Source organism: Alosa alosa, chromosome 23, assembly GCF_017589495.1.
Source record: "Alosa alosa isolate M-15738 ecotype Scorff River chromosome 23, AALO_Geno_1.1, whole genome shotgun sequence".
In the NCBI taxonomy this organism is placed as follows: Eukaryota; Metazoa; Chordata; class Actinopteri; order Clupeiformes; family Clupeidae; genus Alosa; species Alosa alosa.
Window position 1 is genome coordinate 9,268,883 of NC_063211.1, and position 17,500 is coordinate 9,286,382.

Sequence of the window (17,500 nt, forward strand, 5' to 3'; positions counted from 1 at the left end):
ACAATCACACAAATGCACACACACACACACGTTTCTCATTCCATACAAATGTGGAAAACTTTTCGTTTTTGAAAGCAACCTCCCAGTTAATCATGAGTCATGATGAGCTTCCCCAGATCCCACTTTGTTTTACAGAAAAACTCTCATGAAGGAGTACACAAACCCAGAGATGAGAAGTGCTTCTCACTCCGATGTCTTTGTCTAGTCGGAGAGGGGAGAACAGACAGTAAAGTTCGGGCTGTGTGAGGTCACCCACCACCTGGCCCCAACACCAAGAGATTCACTCAACACACAGCTCCTTAACACTACACACTACAGCCATGGCTTTCCTGAAGCCACCATTTTTAGAACCCTTAGCACTGTTCCCCAAACACTCCCCTCTTCGTGGCTAGTGTCCTCTCATTCCCAGGAATAACTACTTGAATAACTGCTTTTGCCACCTATACGATTGATAGTGGCCATTAAAAAAAAAGGTGGGCAGAGAAACACCCTTTCCGTCCCCTCCCCTGACCCACCCTGCCCTCTCCTCCCCCCACCCCTCCTCGTCCCCAGGGTCAGGCTGGCATTCCAGGAAATGGGGGGCATTTTCGGGGCCTGTTCTGACTGGAGCCTGGGGGCCAGGAGGGGCCCCTTTCTCTTGGAGCACAGCGCGCGAGAGGCCTCATTACCGACTGCAGCCTCTTAAAGGCCTTACGAGATGTAAACACGGCAGGGAGCCTCGAGATACGCGCCGTCCTCCCACGAGGAAGCCATTTTTATTTGGCCACCTTCAACAGAGAGCCATTCTTCTTCGCCTGCTCTAATGACTTATTGCACGTCTGCTGAATCATAACTGTGGTAAAATAGTTCTGTATGCATACATTTTGCTTCTTGGGGGAAATATGGAGTGTTATTTGTAAAGCTATGGGCAATCTACAGTTAATGACAACATTATTTCACAGCGCTATTGTTGTAAGAAAAATTGAGTGCAAGCAGACAGAGGCAGGTTTGAAAACTGAAAACATGGTGAAACATTTATTGGTTAACAATGGTGTTAGAACTACGAGCTCGGAGGCCAGCATAGCTCACCGCTTATGGCGGTGGCCAACTGAACCTCTAGAGCTGCGTCTTCCCTCTGCATTTAAAGTGTAGCCCACCCTCTTTGATTGTGTCAAGAGGAAAGGACTCATCATCAACTGATAAATTGTCGTCATGTGTCCCCATGTGGTTCTCATGATCGTCTAGTAAAAATGGGTCATGTGAGCATTTGATTGACAAGGTCACAAGAGCAGTTTGGTCGACAAAGGGTTTGGCATGATCAAAGGCTAGGGTGATGATTAAAATTAATGTTAAAATGCATACACTCTGGAATTTCTCACTACACTATGATTTAACATCCTTTGACTTTCTCTAACCGCAGAACAGCACTTATGGGACATAACAGCATGTCGGGTCAAACACGAGACGCCACTTTTATCGGCTCCAACAGCTGCTCCGATCTGAAACAAGAGCTTGGATTAAGACCTCCCGTCGCCGATAACCCTGACAACTGTCACTATCATTCCCCCTGCCACACCGTGCCGGAGCAATGGCATCCACCACAGAGTACCGTGAAAACACACACACACACACACACACCTCCCCCTGAAAAGATCGCAACAGCGGAGGGAAAAAGCTTATCAGGAATCAACTTCACCTTCACAAACACAGCGTTGGCTGCCATGCGATAAAGCTAGGCTGCATTTGCCTCTTGGTAACTCTGGCGGGCCGGAGTGAGAGAGGACGCAGTGAACGCTGGGCTAAAAGGAGCCGGAGCACTGGGAAACAGATAGCCCGTGGGCCCAGGCTCTCTGCGTTGCCTGGATAATGGGGGGAGTCCCGCGGGGACACAGCCCTGATACGCACCATTAGTCTTGCGGGTCGGCGACGTGAAAAGCTAATCTCTGACTGCCACAAAAGCACACTGCCTCCACTGAGCTCCACCTAGTCTGTAAACATTCTGGAAACCCTTCTGAAGGATCGTATGTTGGGCTCTGTTCAAGCCAAAAGGAGAGAGCAGAATGATATCAAATGATAGCAAATGTGGAATGAGAATCTAAATCCATGTGTGAGTCATATAATACTTCAAAAGAAAACATGTAAACATACTGTATATCACATTATTTTATGCCACTGCTTATGTGAATTCTCTATTGGGGGAAAAGCATTTTGGCTACTAACAGCAATTACTTCATAGTAAACAGTCCTATCTGTTGACTGACTGGTAGACAGGCCTTTTCTTAGAGGCTTTATGAAGTACAGTCAACAAGGCCTGACTATGTGCATTAGCTCTTCTGAAATACAATAAAGGAACGTCAGTTACCAATAATGAGACACTAAACAAATGTATAAATAATAAAACAAGAGTTATTTTGTCTCACTACTTTTGGGGGGACAGACCTTCAGACAAGGTGCATTGTTAAAGGTGCTACACAAACATGCACAAAATAAAGTCATGCACAACTGAAGTCCCATTGAGCTAAAGACACATTCCACACACTTACAGTAAGTTCCTAATAAGTCTAAAGAACAGATACAGCAAAGGGCATTCACAGCTGCTTCTACTGCCAGAACAAATTTGTATTACTATCAATCATCAATTGATAGTAATACAAATGTGAAAATAGAAAAAACACACCTGCAAATGCATAAACACACACACACACACACACACACACACACACACACACACACACACACACACACACACACACACACACACACACACACACACACACACACACACACACACACATACACACACACACACACACACACACACACACTGAAGTTTGCCAATTGTGTTCAAGTGAGCCAAATCAATGTAACGCTACCCGTATGTTTTTGTTATGCTGAGGTGTACTTTTAGAAGCCCGCCTCAGACACACTGGGGGCTGATTGGCTGGGAATGAGATGTCCATGTGGCGTTTGATGTTTTGAGACTCTCGACCACACCGTGTGACCCCTCCTAAGAGCACCGAGCACCGGACGTAACATTTCTCCAGGTGCCGAGAGTAAATCTTGCCGTCAAAAAGGAGGAGGCGTCCTGGGGAATGCCTCTCTGGGCCGGTGTGGGCAACTCTGACCTCGCCGAGCTCTGGCACTCCGCCCTAGACGGCTCCATAAATCACTCACGCAGCCCTTAGCCTGAGCAGGACCTCCGCCCCTTAACCCTTCTCCACTTCAAAGGGGCCTCCACCCTCTCTGCAGCAAACACCGTGTGAAGGGCATGACAGCGTGACAAAGCGGAGAGCTCCGGTCCATCTCGCACCGCCACTCCACATTCTCCGGTCGAGGAGGCCTGTGTTTAACGTTTTCTCTCTCTCTCTTTCTTTCTCTCTCTCTCTCACTTTCTCTCTCTGTCCATACCTTTTCTCACACTTTCGTATACTCTCTCTCTTTTCTGGTAAGTTTTTCCTCCTAACCTTTATTTCTCTCTCTCTCTCTCCCTCTCTCTCTTCTCTGCAAGTCTTTCTCTGAGCCACCAATTAGTTCCGCACTGGGCCCTTTCTTCAGGAGATCTCTGTGTCATGATGAAGAGGCCAGGCCAGGAGGGTGTCCATATCCCTTCCGTGACCAACATCCACAGAATTTATGGGGCTGACATCAAGGAGCCCCCAACCCCCAACCCCCGCTCCCACCACCACCACAAGACCTGCTCCACCCACCCCTGGGGATGAGCAGTCATAAAAAAGTCTTGGGTCTCATGTGGAGCATTGCTAAACAAAGATGTGTGGAGACATCACCACCGCCTATCCATGATGGTGATGCTGTGCAAACACCATTAACACACACTAAATGTGTGAAAAGGGTATCACTTGAGGTCAGTCCTCGAGCCCGTGCTTACAGAACAGGACAGCAGAATCAGCAACACACAACGGGCCACTGAAGAATTCACCCAATGGAAAAGCTGGAGCACATGAATAACCTTCAGAATATTAAATAGCTGCAAACGACCTCCTCAACATTTGCACCTATTAAGTGAAATATTCTAAAAGCTATTTGTGTGCTCCGGATTTGTCAGCTCATTGTGCGCTGCCGATACACTCCATGTGTGTTATGTCCTTGTATAATGTTGCTTTGTTTCCATAGAACTGCTATATTCACAGATCCATGGTATTTCACAGCTTTTACAACTTGAACTGACAGCGGCAATGGATCAAAGAGCAGGCAGGTCTATTCGTTAATGGTATCCCACTAAACAACTGATGGCTACTGCTGCACTGCTTTGCATTAATCTTTCCATTTCCCATTCTGGACAAAGGAAAACACAGCCTGAAGCTCTGTCTGTGTGTGTGTGTGTGTGTGTGTGTGTGTGTGTGTGTGTGTGTGTGTGTGTGTGTGTGTGTGTGTGTGTGTGTGTGTGTGTGTGTGCGTGCGTGCTGTTACCAGGTGCTAGCTCATTTACCTGGGAAGCACCTGTCTAATCTGATGGCCTTCTCGAAGCTTTTGAAAAAGTCAATCTGATAAAAGAGCCTCTCCTTCATGACACAAAGCAACAGCGGATGATACGTTATGTCTCTGTGATCGGCTTTCTCTGCCTGGACATACACAATTGGCTTGTGGCTCAGAACCATGGAGGCCCTCTGATCATTTCCCTAAAAGAAATCTCCAGCAAACCATCTCGTCATATGAGCTTAGCAGACAAAAAAGGTGTGACTCGTGTAACCCAGCCACAACATATCAACACTACAAATAAATGGGCAAAGTCTGCCACACATCCCCTCAAGGATGTCACAGACACCAGGGGCTATTCAAATAAATCAGTAAAAAAAGTCACATATTTAAACATGTCCACTATTCAGAAGGGACTGGTCAATACACAGCAGCTGGCTATCAGGCGAGTCTGTGTGGGAACAAAAACAAGTGCATCGTTTGGAGCCGAGGGGAGCTCTTCCCCAGGACAGCGCACGCTGTGTGAGCTCGCTTCTTCCACACCATTTTTAGACACAACGGGAATACCACAAGAATCCCAGATAATACCTCCCGGATAATACCCTTGGTTTAATGAAATGCCAGCATCAGCTCCACCTGCTCCTTGTCCATCATGTCTCTCTTGTGAGCGAGAACAGAGGGACTGTGTGTGTGTGTGTGTGTGTGTGTGTGTGTGTGTGTGTGTGTGTGTGTGTAAAGCATACCCTGTTGTAGCTGGAGATGGTGATGTTGCTGTGTTTGGGGGCAGTCTTTGCAAGCGGGGACAGATTCTATCCATTAGTGTGTTCTGTGGCTGGCAGTGACCATTAGTGGGAGTGACAGACTAGCCTCAGGACCGTCTCTTAGAATGAAGTGTCTACGATGACAAGCAACAGGGAAACCCAAAACCTCTTTTCAAATCAATTCTAACTATGTCTAACATGTCATCCATCTCATCGCAAATGTCACACTTTCATAAATGTCAATGTTATCGTACCTATACTTTTAGAAGTAAAAATGTCACTCCTTAGCTGTGGAGGCCAGCTAACCCTAACCCCCCACACACACACACACACACACACACACACACACACACACACACACACACACACACACACACACACACACACACACACACACACACACACACACACACACACACACCTCAGCAGATGTCCCCAAGGGGCTGGCCAGAAGCTGGACACACCCCGAAGCACACCTGGAGGAAAATTATGTGGCATAAGAAAACTCTCAAGTGTCCCTAGTAAACTTAAGTAAACTGGACATATATGACAGCGCTATCTGCCCATGATCTCTGCTCTCTGCTATGTTTGGGCTATCCCAGAGAGGAGCAGGCATGTTTGGGCTATCCCAGAGAGGAACAGGCCTGTGGAAACGACTCAATCTGAGCTAGAGTGCCCTATGGGAGCTCTGCTTGCTCCAGGCGTCCAGCGAGCCCTCGGTCCACTGAGTCAGGCTGTGATGGCCAGGAGGTGAGTGGGGTGGGCTGGGATGTGGAGATGTATGGACTGTGCTAATCTGGAACTCTACTCAACTCTCCTCTCTCTCTCTCTCTTTCTCTCTGTCCTTTGGCTCTTATTTTTCCTACAGATCCACAGGTGCAGTCAACCCCCCCCTTCACACACACACACAAACACACACACACATACACACACATACACACAGACACACGGGAACACACACACACACACACACACACACACACACACACACACACACACACACACACACACACACCCAGGAGTGCGGGAGCAGGGTCTTGTCTGTGGATCGGGTTCTGTTTGGGGAACATGATCTGCATCCTGTCAGGAAGTGTCTGGGCCAGCCTGGGACGGGACAAGAGGGAGGGAGAGAAGGAGAGAAAGAGAGGGAGGGAGAGGAGAGAGAGGGATAGAAAGAGGGAGAGGGAGAGAAGGAGAGGGGAGAGAGGGAGAGAAGGAGAGAGAGAGGGAGAGAGAGAAGAGAGAGAAAAAGAGAGGGAGGGAGAGAGGGAGAGAGAGAGAGAGGGAGAAAGGGAGAGAAGGAGGTTGACTGCTCTCACAGACTGCTGCTTTTTCGCTTCTGTTCACAGAGCACAGCTCTGCTCCTCAACCCACCTGCCCCCACCGACAGTCCTCAAACTGCACTCCCACACACACACACACACACACACACACACACTACTCACACACACACTACTCACACACATACACACACACACTACTCACACACTCACACACACACACACACACACACACACACACACACACACACACACACACACACACACACACACACACACACACACACACGCATGCAGACCCACACACGCAGACACACACACACACACACACACACACACACACACACACACAGAGACAGACACACACTCACCACTGCAGATAGACAACGGCTTAACTTTATTTCACAATTTGCAATTGTGATGAGAAAAAAAATGGGATAATGTCCTACAAATGAAAATCCTCATTGCAACCCTTTTTATCTTCACTTCCCAGCAGAAGCCCAGCTGGTTTGGAATGTTTACTTTAAAGGACAGTGTGGACGGACAGGGAGTTGAGACCGTGTGAGATAAACATATCCCTGCTCCTTAATCAGCACTGAAGGTCAACATGGGAGACACACAAGCAGGGCACAGTGACCTTGCTTTGCCTGCTGACACAACTGAACGACAGAAGATGGCCCAGAATTTTTGAATGAACACAATGAGGAAAACAATGATGAGACTGCTTTGTAAAAAAAATGTTACAACAACTTGCATTTCTATAGTGCTTTCTCAAAGCACACAGAGACATTGTCATGTACGATAACCTTTTTACATGATCTTAATGTACGCCATCTCATTTATCTCCTTTTGTGACAGGTGTGCATGCCATGAATTGTTTCTGTATGATTATGCATTTTAGCCCATTCTGTGAAGGTGTGTTGAGGAGAACACAGTAGACTGGGAGCAAATGAGGTTCCATAGGGATGTAGAAAGAAACTATTCCTAGGCATAATTGTATCCAATTTGTTTTATTTATTTTTATTTTGACATTTATTTATTTTCTTTTTCACCGGATTGAGCTAAATCAAATACCATCAACATTGTTGTGTGTCATCAAAGTATCTATCTATCAGGCCTCCACTTTTCAGTAGATTTGACTGTGCATCTCTGATTGGCCTACAGTATGTGCTTCAGCTAAGATGTGACTGGTCAATGATCAGATGCAAAGGCTGTATTTGCAATGCAGGGTTTTGGTCAGGGACAGGATGCTGTGTTGAGAGAGTGCCTGTGCGCCCCTGGCCCAAGGGTCCCTGCCCCTTCAAAAAAAGCCCATTTGTTTTGGCAACCTTGGCAATACACCGCAAGCTCCAAACGAGGAACAGCTGCCCTGCTACAGTGGGGATGCACAAGCGAACACTGCAGAGCTCTGAAACATGGAACTCTGCGCTCGGAACAACCCTCCGTCATTTCACTGGTCTCTGTTTCACAAGCCTCCGTCATTTCGCTGCACTCACAGAGCAATATGCTGACCTAGCATTTCACACATAATGTAGCATTCTCGTTATCACTTCTCTTTCTAAATATTATTAGCTACAGAATCCTAGAATCAGCTTTGCCGCTGTTTACATCATTGTGCTACACAACTTGACATGGCATGACATGACATTTCAAAATTCGCCCTGCGCCAAGCGTCACTGATAACTTTCCGTGGGACAGAACAGACGCGTGCGATCAGAAGAGTGTGGTGTACAAATGTAAACAGAAGTGGACAGAAAAACATTATATTATGGTTAACTTCATAAAAATACATTATAGTATAGTTAACTTTATAAAAAAAAAACATTATATTATGGTTAACTTGGTGATGTAAGTTTTCAGCTAAGCCAATGAGAGGCAGTGAACAGCTAAGAAATGTCCACAAGGATGTGTAGACACAGGGCAGGGTTCGTCTGTCGGCAGCCAGTCTCTGGGCCTTGCATTACAGTATCTTCAGATGCTTTCCTTGAAACTGAAGTATATCTTCAGATGCTGACCTTGAAACCGAAGTATATCTTCAGATGCTGACCTTGAAACCAAAGCAGCGCACTCTGTGGGCGGCTTGAGCTTCAACTTTATCAGTCTGCGATGACTTGAGCAAACCAAGACGGCCTTGTGAAGGCTGTTTGTGTGAGTCAAAGTACTTCTGGAAAATTCCATGATTGTAAATTTTGCTTTAATGAAACGGCGGGCATGAACTCAGGAATGTACACAGCAGCCACTGATGTACCATAACGGACAGAGGAGTCTTCTATGGCCTCTACATTAATATTAACAGTAAAGACTGTGTATACCGGTATATGTAATATATCTAAAACAAAATTAGATAAAGTATGACTGAAAACAACACAAGGGTTCTGTAGGTACTAAGCAGCGCAAAAAACAGCTCTAAACAAATAACCTTCCATTAAAAAAAACTTCAAAGTATACTTATAATACTTCTCTTGATATATGCTTTAGTTTCTCCATATTCACTTCCAAGGAGCAACTTACTGAATATAAATGGTTCATGCAGGTGGTAAACACATTACAAATCAAGTTGAAGTATAGATTAGGGGACGACAGTGGTTCTGGAAGGGACTGAGTTACTATGCTGGGATTGGATTATGTGTCCACTGTTCAATAAGCAATTACTATTCGATACCAACTGTGGTTAGAACTACATCATTGATTTTCAAAAATTGTCCTGTAGAAATGAACGTCCCACAGGTACTTGTTGCGTTTTATGATTTTATCACTGCGGGTGAACAAACCCCCGTGTGCCAAACGTATCGCATAACACATCTTTCAATATGAAAATGCATGAAGTGCATGATGAGTCCTCTTATGTGTCTAACCACTGATATGTTCCTTCACGTGATATGTTCCTTTTTAAAATCACTGCTAGAGTGTCTAGTGACATTTTATATGAAGACAGAAGATTCACAACAACATTGTGTGCATGAACAACCAATGCCGCGGCGTAATAGACATAGACCCTTTCAACAATAAAAACAAAAACAATGCTTGAACGTTCTATTTGGTTCCCAAATCTACTTCCTCTGCATTAAGATAACATATAGAATGTTAAAACGGAAGCCTTGTGGGGCCAACTATGATGCTGATAATGGAACTCTCTTGAAAGGTTCTATACTGTACAACAGATGGCCATCAGAGATGAAGCCAGGTGGACAGTCATATGTGTCCACCTCCCACATGGGACAGAGACGCGGGGGCTTCCAAGGCTTCTGAACCAGTGCATGTGGCAGGGTTAGTGTTTCACTACTTGCATGTGTGTGTGAAAGGGTTTCTAGTTTGTGTGTGTGTGTGTGTGTGTGTGTGTGTGCGTGTGTGTGTGTGTGTGTGTGCATGTGTGTATTGTGCAAAAACTGCATATTTGTAAGTGTGTGTGTGTGTGTATTAGTGTGTGTGTGCTTCAGCATGGGAGCTGGATTGCTTTTACAGCTTGACGCCCAACTGTGTGTTTAACAAGTGCCTGACAACTCAGTGTACTTCTCCCCCATCTAGACAAACCCTGAAGGCTGCTCAGACTAGCAGGCAAACCCCACACAAACACACACGCAACCATCTAGACAAACCCTGAAGGCTGCTCAGACTAGCAGGCAAACCCCACACCAACACACACGCAACCATCTAGACAAACCCTGAAGGCTGCTCAGACTAGCAGGCAAACCCCACACCAACACACGCGCAACCATCCGAGTCAATTCTCTACCACACCGAGGAGCAAAATAAAATCAATATTTCAATGCTTCCCACCTGTTGCAGCAACCACAATACCAACACCAGTTCAGATTCCCCAACCTCGCCTGGAGGTATTCCGTCCAAGAATCTGCAGAATATGACTAATTGGCGTCTGACTTTAGAAATATTCCAAACACGTAGCGAGGGAAGGGTGGTATTGGGTATGCGAACGCTCACAGACTGACATGTAGATCATAACACACACACACACACACAGACAGACAGCCACACACACACACACACACACACAGACAGACAGACAGACAGACACAAACACACACAGACATAAACACCACAGTAGGGAGATGCAGTCTGTCTCCCACAGCACTGTCTCCGCTGCATGTCTCCCTGAGCAGCAGCCAAGCACAGGAGACCTCCATCCACAGAGCACTGGGACTAGAGGAGCAACCTGTCAGCCCAACTACCTCCTGAGCCAAACTAGCCCTGAACTAGGACACAGACATACAACCCAAACACACAAACAAACACACAAACAAACACACAAACAAACATTTTCACGTCATTAGTGCGTCAGACCTGCAGCACCAACACAGACGTGAAATACACTGAGTTTGTCCTGTGAGTTGTCCGTCAGCTCATCTGTCCACAACCCACGAGCGGAGCAGCCCGCGGCACAAAGGGGCCCTGGTCAGGTGGAGAGGTAGAGGTTGTGGAGGTGGCACAGGTGAGCGAGGCAGTGTGCGAGAGAGACGCAAACGCTTCGTGATGGTACTCACCCTCCGAGGTGCCCAGCAGATAGGCCAGCGGAAGCGCCAGCAGCAGCAGCAGACGGCACAGCGGCGGCAAGAGGACACGGCGATCAGTGGACGGGCTCGGACACAGCATCCCACCGCGCCTGCCAAAACAGCCCGAGGGGGGGCGGCAGGGGGAGGGGGTCCCTGAGGTTTCAGACGCGACGGAAGAGGTAGATGGCCACTCCAGGCGCGCATGCACACACACACACACACACACTCACACACACGCTGACACACTTGATCCTGTCACCGGGTGGAGAGAGGATGGAGACGGACAGAAGAGAGCACACTGTTCCGCTCGGTGGAAACTCCGACACTGACGGCCTCCGAGGCTGGGAGGGGGGAGAGAGAGAGAGAGAGAGAGAGAGAGAGAGAGAGAGAGAAAGGGGTGGGAAAGAGGGTGTTCTCTCTCTCTCTCTCTCTCTCTCTCTGTCTCCCTCCCTCCAACTCTTTTCTACACTCTTTTATGGAAACACCTCCACCCCCCGACTGGTCACCAAACAGAAAATAAAGAAGCAGTTGATAACTGCGTCTGAGATTAACGCTGATCACATTAACGCTCATGTCACATTCATCATGTCAACACACCCTCAACCTCTTACAACACTACGAAAGCCACCTTACATTTTTGAAATATGTGCCACTTCACTCTTAAGTAGCCGGCCGCGTCATCTTGATCAATCATTGACAGAGCGATTCCAATGCACAATGGTGAGAGTGAAAGCCTAGAATGTTAAAACCACCAAACCGCCGTTCACACATCCAACGATTAGCACCCACACCTTCGTCCTCTGGCACACCCTCTTCACACTAATCGCACACCAAAAAAAAAAGAAAAAAAAAATGCCTGGACAAATTCCTTTAGCAAAAAAGACCCTTTTTTTGTGGGTGACGACTTAAGCCGATTAACTGAGCTATTACAAAGATTACATCAAGTTGGCTGGGGGAGTATTTCGCAGGAAAAATAATTAGGGGCGGGGGGGGGGGGGTGGGTCCTACTCCCTATATGTCCACCCCAACTGGCCAATGGGATGGATGCATTTGGGCCCATAGCGTGCCAGTCTTGGGCTTCAACGGGCTGGCCACACATGAGTAGCTCTTTTACAACAAAGCAGAATGCCAGTGTTTGTCTGTGTATATTCTTTGCAAGTTCACACATGCACGTATACGTAGTATTTTTTATAGTATTAGTTGGAACCCATCATTCGGTGTGACGTGAGAAGCAACGACAGATTCCCTCTGAATCAAAACATGTGACCATCTACACACATCAATTGTTTTTTTTAATCCCGTTTTTTCCTTTGAGGAGTGGTCACCACCCATCCCAATTTTACTATCCCGCCCGCTCAAAACCATCACCCGGTCGAGCTCGGTGCACCAAAATGATTTCCATATCCACCGACTGTAGGATGATAAATCACCCCTTTGAGAAACGTAAAAAAAGGCCCTGTGGCTTCTTCAGAGGACAACCCTCCAGCTCTCCGAAGCCCACTTCCTCCCCTTCCCCACCCACACCAAGTCAGTGTCCCAGGGCATGCCCCCACTCCCTGCACCCCTCTCCACAAGGGACCCCTGGGGCCTATTGTGTTAGATCTCTGCTGGTTCTAACTCGGGGCTAAACACCACACTGGGACGATGGCATATGAAACAGATTTGAATGACATTAGCTCCCCTCACACAAAACTCACATCTGTGTGTGGCACACAATTGATCAATAGTGCTTTTGGAACCAAGACCATTATATTAAACAATGAGGTTAAATCGTACTTCTTTGAATGTACTGTGCTGTGGCCAACACAGTACTCGATCAGAATCTATCAAACTACGGCAACCAGAATTTCTAGAAAACAAATGTATGTGTTTATCAAACAGAGGAACTGAAAAACACAGAGTGCTCTAGAACTAAAAGATTCTAGAACATTCACAAGCTTAGAGAAGCGCACTTTGACATACTGGCATCCAAAGCCATATAGATAGATCTATAAGGCTCTGCTGGCATCTAACAATATGCAGTGCTCTAGAACCAGAACATTCTAGAACATTCACAAGTTTATGAAGAGCACTTTGACATACAGCCATCTAGCAATATGCAGTGCTCTAGAACCAGAACATTCTAGAACATTCACAAGTTTATGAAGAACACTTTGACATACAGGCATCTAGCAATATGCAGTGCTCTAGAACCAGAACATTCTAGAACATTCACAAGTTTATGAAGAGCACTTTGACAAACAGGCATGTAGCCTCTTCACAGCAGTTTTACGAGTGGACCGGGACCCAGAGCTCTCTCAGGGCCCTGCTACTTCACTTAGAGAGACGGCAGCCGGGCAGTGATGGGGGGGGGGCGGCTGGTTTTCACCCCTCTTAATCTGGACCTGTCAGCGCTCATTTGCTCTGCAAACTGGATTACACGTGATAAGGCTGACCCCTCTGGATAGTGGCCCAGGCCGGGGTGCAATGAGTGGGGTCAGAGGCTCCCCCTGAGTGCTACCAAACACACAGCGGGGGGTGGTTAGGTCGGCCCTACAGCCGTGGAGGAAAAGAGGGTGGGTGTTGGGAGGAGAAGTGTTAAGGCCTCCAGATAACAATCTCCTACTCATCACACAAAAACAACTCTCTTAAAAATCTTTCCCCATTTCCTCTCCTGCTTGCATGTGAAGACTGTACAACTTTAACACTGCTAATTGGCCGAATTCGAGTTTCCACATAGCAGTAGACATTTTCCAGGTAGAGCTTTTCATATTTTTATGTACTTACATGGGCTTGGTTCTCTTCAATAAACTAGTAAGATGTGCCCACTCCATGATTGGTGGGAGGAACTCTTTAAGGAGCCAGTGAGCTAACTGAAAGATGCTTCGGTTGTTTGCTGATTTGGGTAGCATGTGGCTATTTGTCTCACAGTTGAGGACAAGCAGTCCATCTGGTCGCTTTTTGTAAATGTACAAGCTGACAGGAGAATTTTAATGTGGCCAAATATTTTACTGGGCATGGAAGGGGATCGTGAACTCGGAGTGCTCGCACAAACAGAGCACTGTTGGTGTAGAAACCCGAGGCAGGATGAGAGCGAGGTCACAGATGGACCCTGTCTCCCCTCTCTCTCTCTATCCCCTGCACTCTTCACGCTGCGAGAAAATCAGAGGGACAACCGCAAAATTCACAGCTCCGCCGAGGAACAAAGGGAGCAGGAGGGAGAGAGAGCAGAGAGAGGGCCGTGGCGGGACCCGGATGGCTTGGGTTACGCTGGCCGCCGCTGGAATGCGTGCCATGGGAGACGGACGTCCCGCTTCCCAAGCCCCCGACCCTAAAGCCCCCTCTCTGGTCCAGCGCGGGCAGACGCGGAGAGAGATGGCCCCCGCGGATCAATTCCATTTTCACAGGAATCTGGGAAAGAGCCATGCCCTTCCTTGGATGGCTGGGACAGCTGCATGCAGATGTGGAAAGAACACTCCCCCTCATACACACATACACACACACACACACACACACACACACACACACACACACACACACACACACACACACACACACACTCCCCCTCATACACACATACTACACACACACACACACACACACACACACACACACACACACACACACACACACTCCCCCTCATACACACATACTACACACACACACACACACACACACACACACACACACACACACACACACACACACACACACACACACACACAGGATCCCTATCCATCCTTACATCGCCTTCTCTCAGAAGAAAAAAAAGAAAGAGCGGGAAAAAGAGAGAGAGTGAGAGAAGAGAGAGTGAGAGAAGAGAGAGAGAGTGAGAGAAGAGAGAGAGAGAAGAGAGAGAGAGTGAGAGAAGAGAGAGAGTGAGAGAAGAGAGAGAGTGAGAGAAGAGAGAGAGAGAGAGAGAGTGAGAGAAAAAAAGTGCCTGACATCACTTCTATATCTCCCGCCAGCTGGTGACTCCGGCATCCTGTCTCCCCTGAGCGGTCATCACCCCCTTCATCCTTTCCGCTGGAGCGGACGTCTTCCTAGCCCTAGCCATGGAAGCCGGAGGGCCGTGCTTGTTATGGGGATTCCAGGCTTGCGACCCGGGTGATGGATGAGTCAGTCTGGCATGGGAAGGAATCCTGCTCCCAACACACAGGGGGGATCAAGGGCCTGCTACTCCGGCAGTGTGGTGAGGTGGGGGGACTCCCTATAAGTGTCCTAACAGACATGGGAGCACTTTTCCCAGTGCTCTTAAGCCTTGCCTGCTTGGGTGTAGATTTGACGATTGGGTGTAGGTTTTTTTTTATTTTTTTTTCCTGGCTAGACATTTTATCGGGAGATATCTGACCCTTTCACTATCAGGCCATTAAGGGTGGCTTAAAACAACACCCCCCCAACCCCCCACCCTTACCACCAGCAGTGAGTGGACTTAGTGGAGTGGACTCTGCTTTTTGGACAGCCTCCGAGCAAAGAGTGAGAGACAGTGGGAGAGAGAGAGAGAAAGAGAGAGAAGGAGAGAGAGAGATAAAGAGAGAGAGAGAGGGAGAGAAAGAGAGAAAGAAAAAGAAAGAAAGAGAGAGAGAGAGAGAGAGAAGGAGGAGAGAGAGAGAGAGAGAAGGAGAGAGAGAGAGAGAGAGAGAAAGAAAGAAAGAGAGAGAGCGAGAGAGAAGGAGAGAGAGAGAGAGAGAGAGATAAAGAGAGAGAGAGAGAGAGAGAGCGAGAAAGAAAGACAGAGGGAGAGTCTTCATGAAGAGAGAGAGAGTCTTCATAGATATGCAAGGCCAGCACAATGGCTAAGGCACATTGCTCCACTACTGGGGCTTTGTCCAGCGAGAATGCAAAAAGAAAAGAAAACACTGAGGTGGAGAAGACCGTCACAGCGAGAGCTCCTCCGGAGGAGAGAGACCACGCGGCTCGTCGTGAAAGCAAGCGTCCGAGGGACTCCACCTCCCCGCGGAGGGGTCTGAATGCAGACGACTCAACGCTGATTGATTAGAAAACAATGCGAGTTAGTTTCACTGGCCCCACAATACAGACACATCAGTGGCTTGAATGAGGCAGAGCAGAATAGAAACCCCTCCCACAGTGGTCAATGATGAACACATGATGACCCATTGCCCACACTGTATTCACAAAGCAATTTCACTGACCACACCAAAGGCAATGGCAGCAATATCACAGAATGTTTAATCCATTACTTGAAATATGGCATTCGGAGCATAAATCAGGCAGCAATAAAGGGATAAAGCTTGTGTGGCTGGATTTGTTAAATGTTATGACAAAGTGCTGGGAAAGCTCACAGTTTTTAAGAAGCTGAGCACATTTTAATAAGAATTTTGAAATAAATGAATCATTGAATTGAAATCATTCCAGAAAATGATTTCCAGAAAGTCTTTTCTGAAAATATCAAACCTGTCTGAAATACTGAAATATTGTATGCACTGTATGAAAATGATTCATACTGAAATCCTGATTGCTGATATGCACATCCAAACACGCACAGACACACACAGACACACACACACAGAGAGAGAGAGCACATGCTGTGCTGCATCCTCATATTTGCCTTTACTGCCGTTGCCTGCTTCATAAAAATTCACAGCCTGCAATTAGAAGTGTGGGGCTCTGTCTCAGGCCCACACAGTTCCTCCGTGGCAGAGAGCCAATGCGAGGAGAGGCCCTGTAAATGCCATGACGTGAGTGACACGCTCGTAAACGTCTCACCTGTGCCCGTCTCTTGCACACACTTCCCACCACGAACGAACACCCTCGCTTTTGCATAAACATGCCATCCGTGCCAAAGCAAACATCGCCGTCAGTGCACTCATGACAAACGTGCTCTTGCCACACAAACGCCCACTCTGTGGGTCTATATGTTTTCCCCTGGACGTCACTCAACACGCTGAGTGACACACTTGTGAGATTTTGAAGTTGTGCGTTACAGAGTCCGAATGGCATGTATCCATATCCGAGAGACACAGGGGGCAGTGTTTGACCTATCAGAAGGTGTGTCAGGGAGAGAGGGGTGGCCAAACAGAAACACCTGGAAGAACCAGCCCAGTGAGGTTGAGCCACAGGTATCATCACGCAACAGGGAAACAGTGGGCAAGTCCTGCCCGCTGTGAAAAAAAAAGAAAAGGTGTGTACCACCCCCAGACCGTGAGTCATCGGCCAGATCCTACGAGCGCAACTGCGGTGAACGTGCATGTCTGCATCTGTGGCCACTTTTGTTTTTAACAAGCCAGACCTCGTTTCGTTTTTTATTTGACTGAGCATCACTCAGTAGCATTTATTTCTTGTTTTCTTTTTTCATTTCCGAGATTGACTCGATGTGAAGTCAGTTACTACATGTCAGCGACCGCTACATGAGCTAAGTAGGACACACAGCAACTTCCCGCCCAAAAAGGACACACAGCTTCAAGTCTTACACTATCACAGAGAAGGGAAGAAAAGCTCTAGGCCAGTATCATTATTGCTAAATGTATGTGTGACAGTGAAATATATACTATGGATGGGAACAATGTTGAGCTCCTTGATTATGAGTTCATTATGAGTA

At 47.3% G+C, this 17,500-nt stretch overlaps 1 protein-coding gene across 6 annotated transcripts in view; it reads right to left on the reverse strand.

Moving 5' to 3' along the window:
* LOC125288587 (bone morphogenetic protein receptor type-1B-like) overlaps positions 1 to 17,500 on the reverse strand; it is a 75,240-nt gene that overhangs the window by 15,155 nt on the left and 42,585 nt on the right. For 3 of the 6 annotated variants that reach the window (XM_048235060.1, XM_048235061.1, XM_048235062.1), the window contains one exon: positions 10,954 to 11,303. The exons of 2 other annotated variants lie outside the window; for them this stretch is intronic. In XM_048235060.1, coding sequence (XP_048091017.1) covers positions 10,954 to 11,062 — 109 coding nt within the window. In that variant the 5' untranslated portion in view covers positions 11,063 to 11,303. Of the gene's footprint in view, positions 1 to 10,231; positions 10,349 to 10,953; positions 11,304 to 17,500 lie in introns of those variants that run through there. One more of the 6 variants, XM_048235066.1, reaches the window with a different exon arrangement.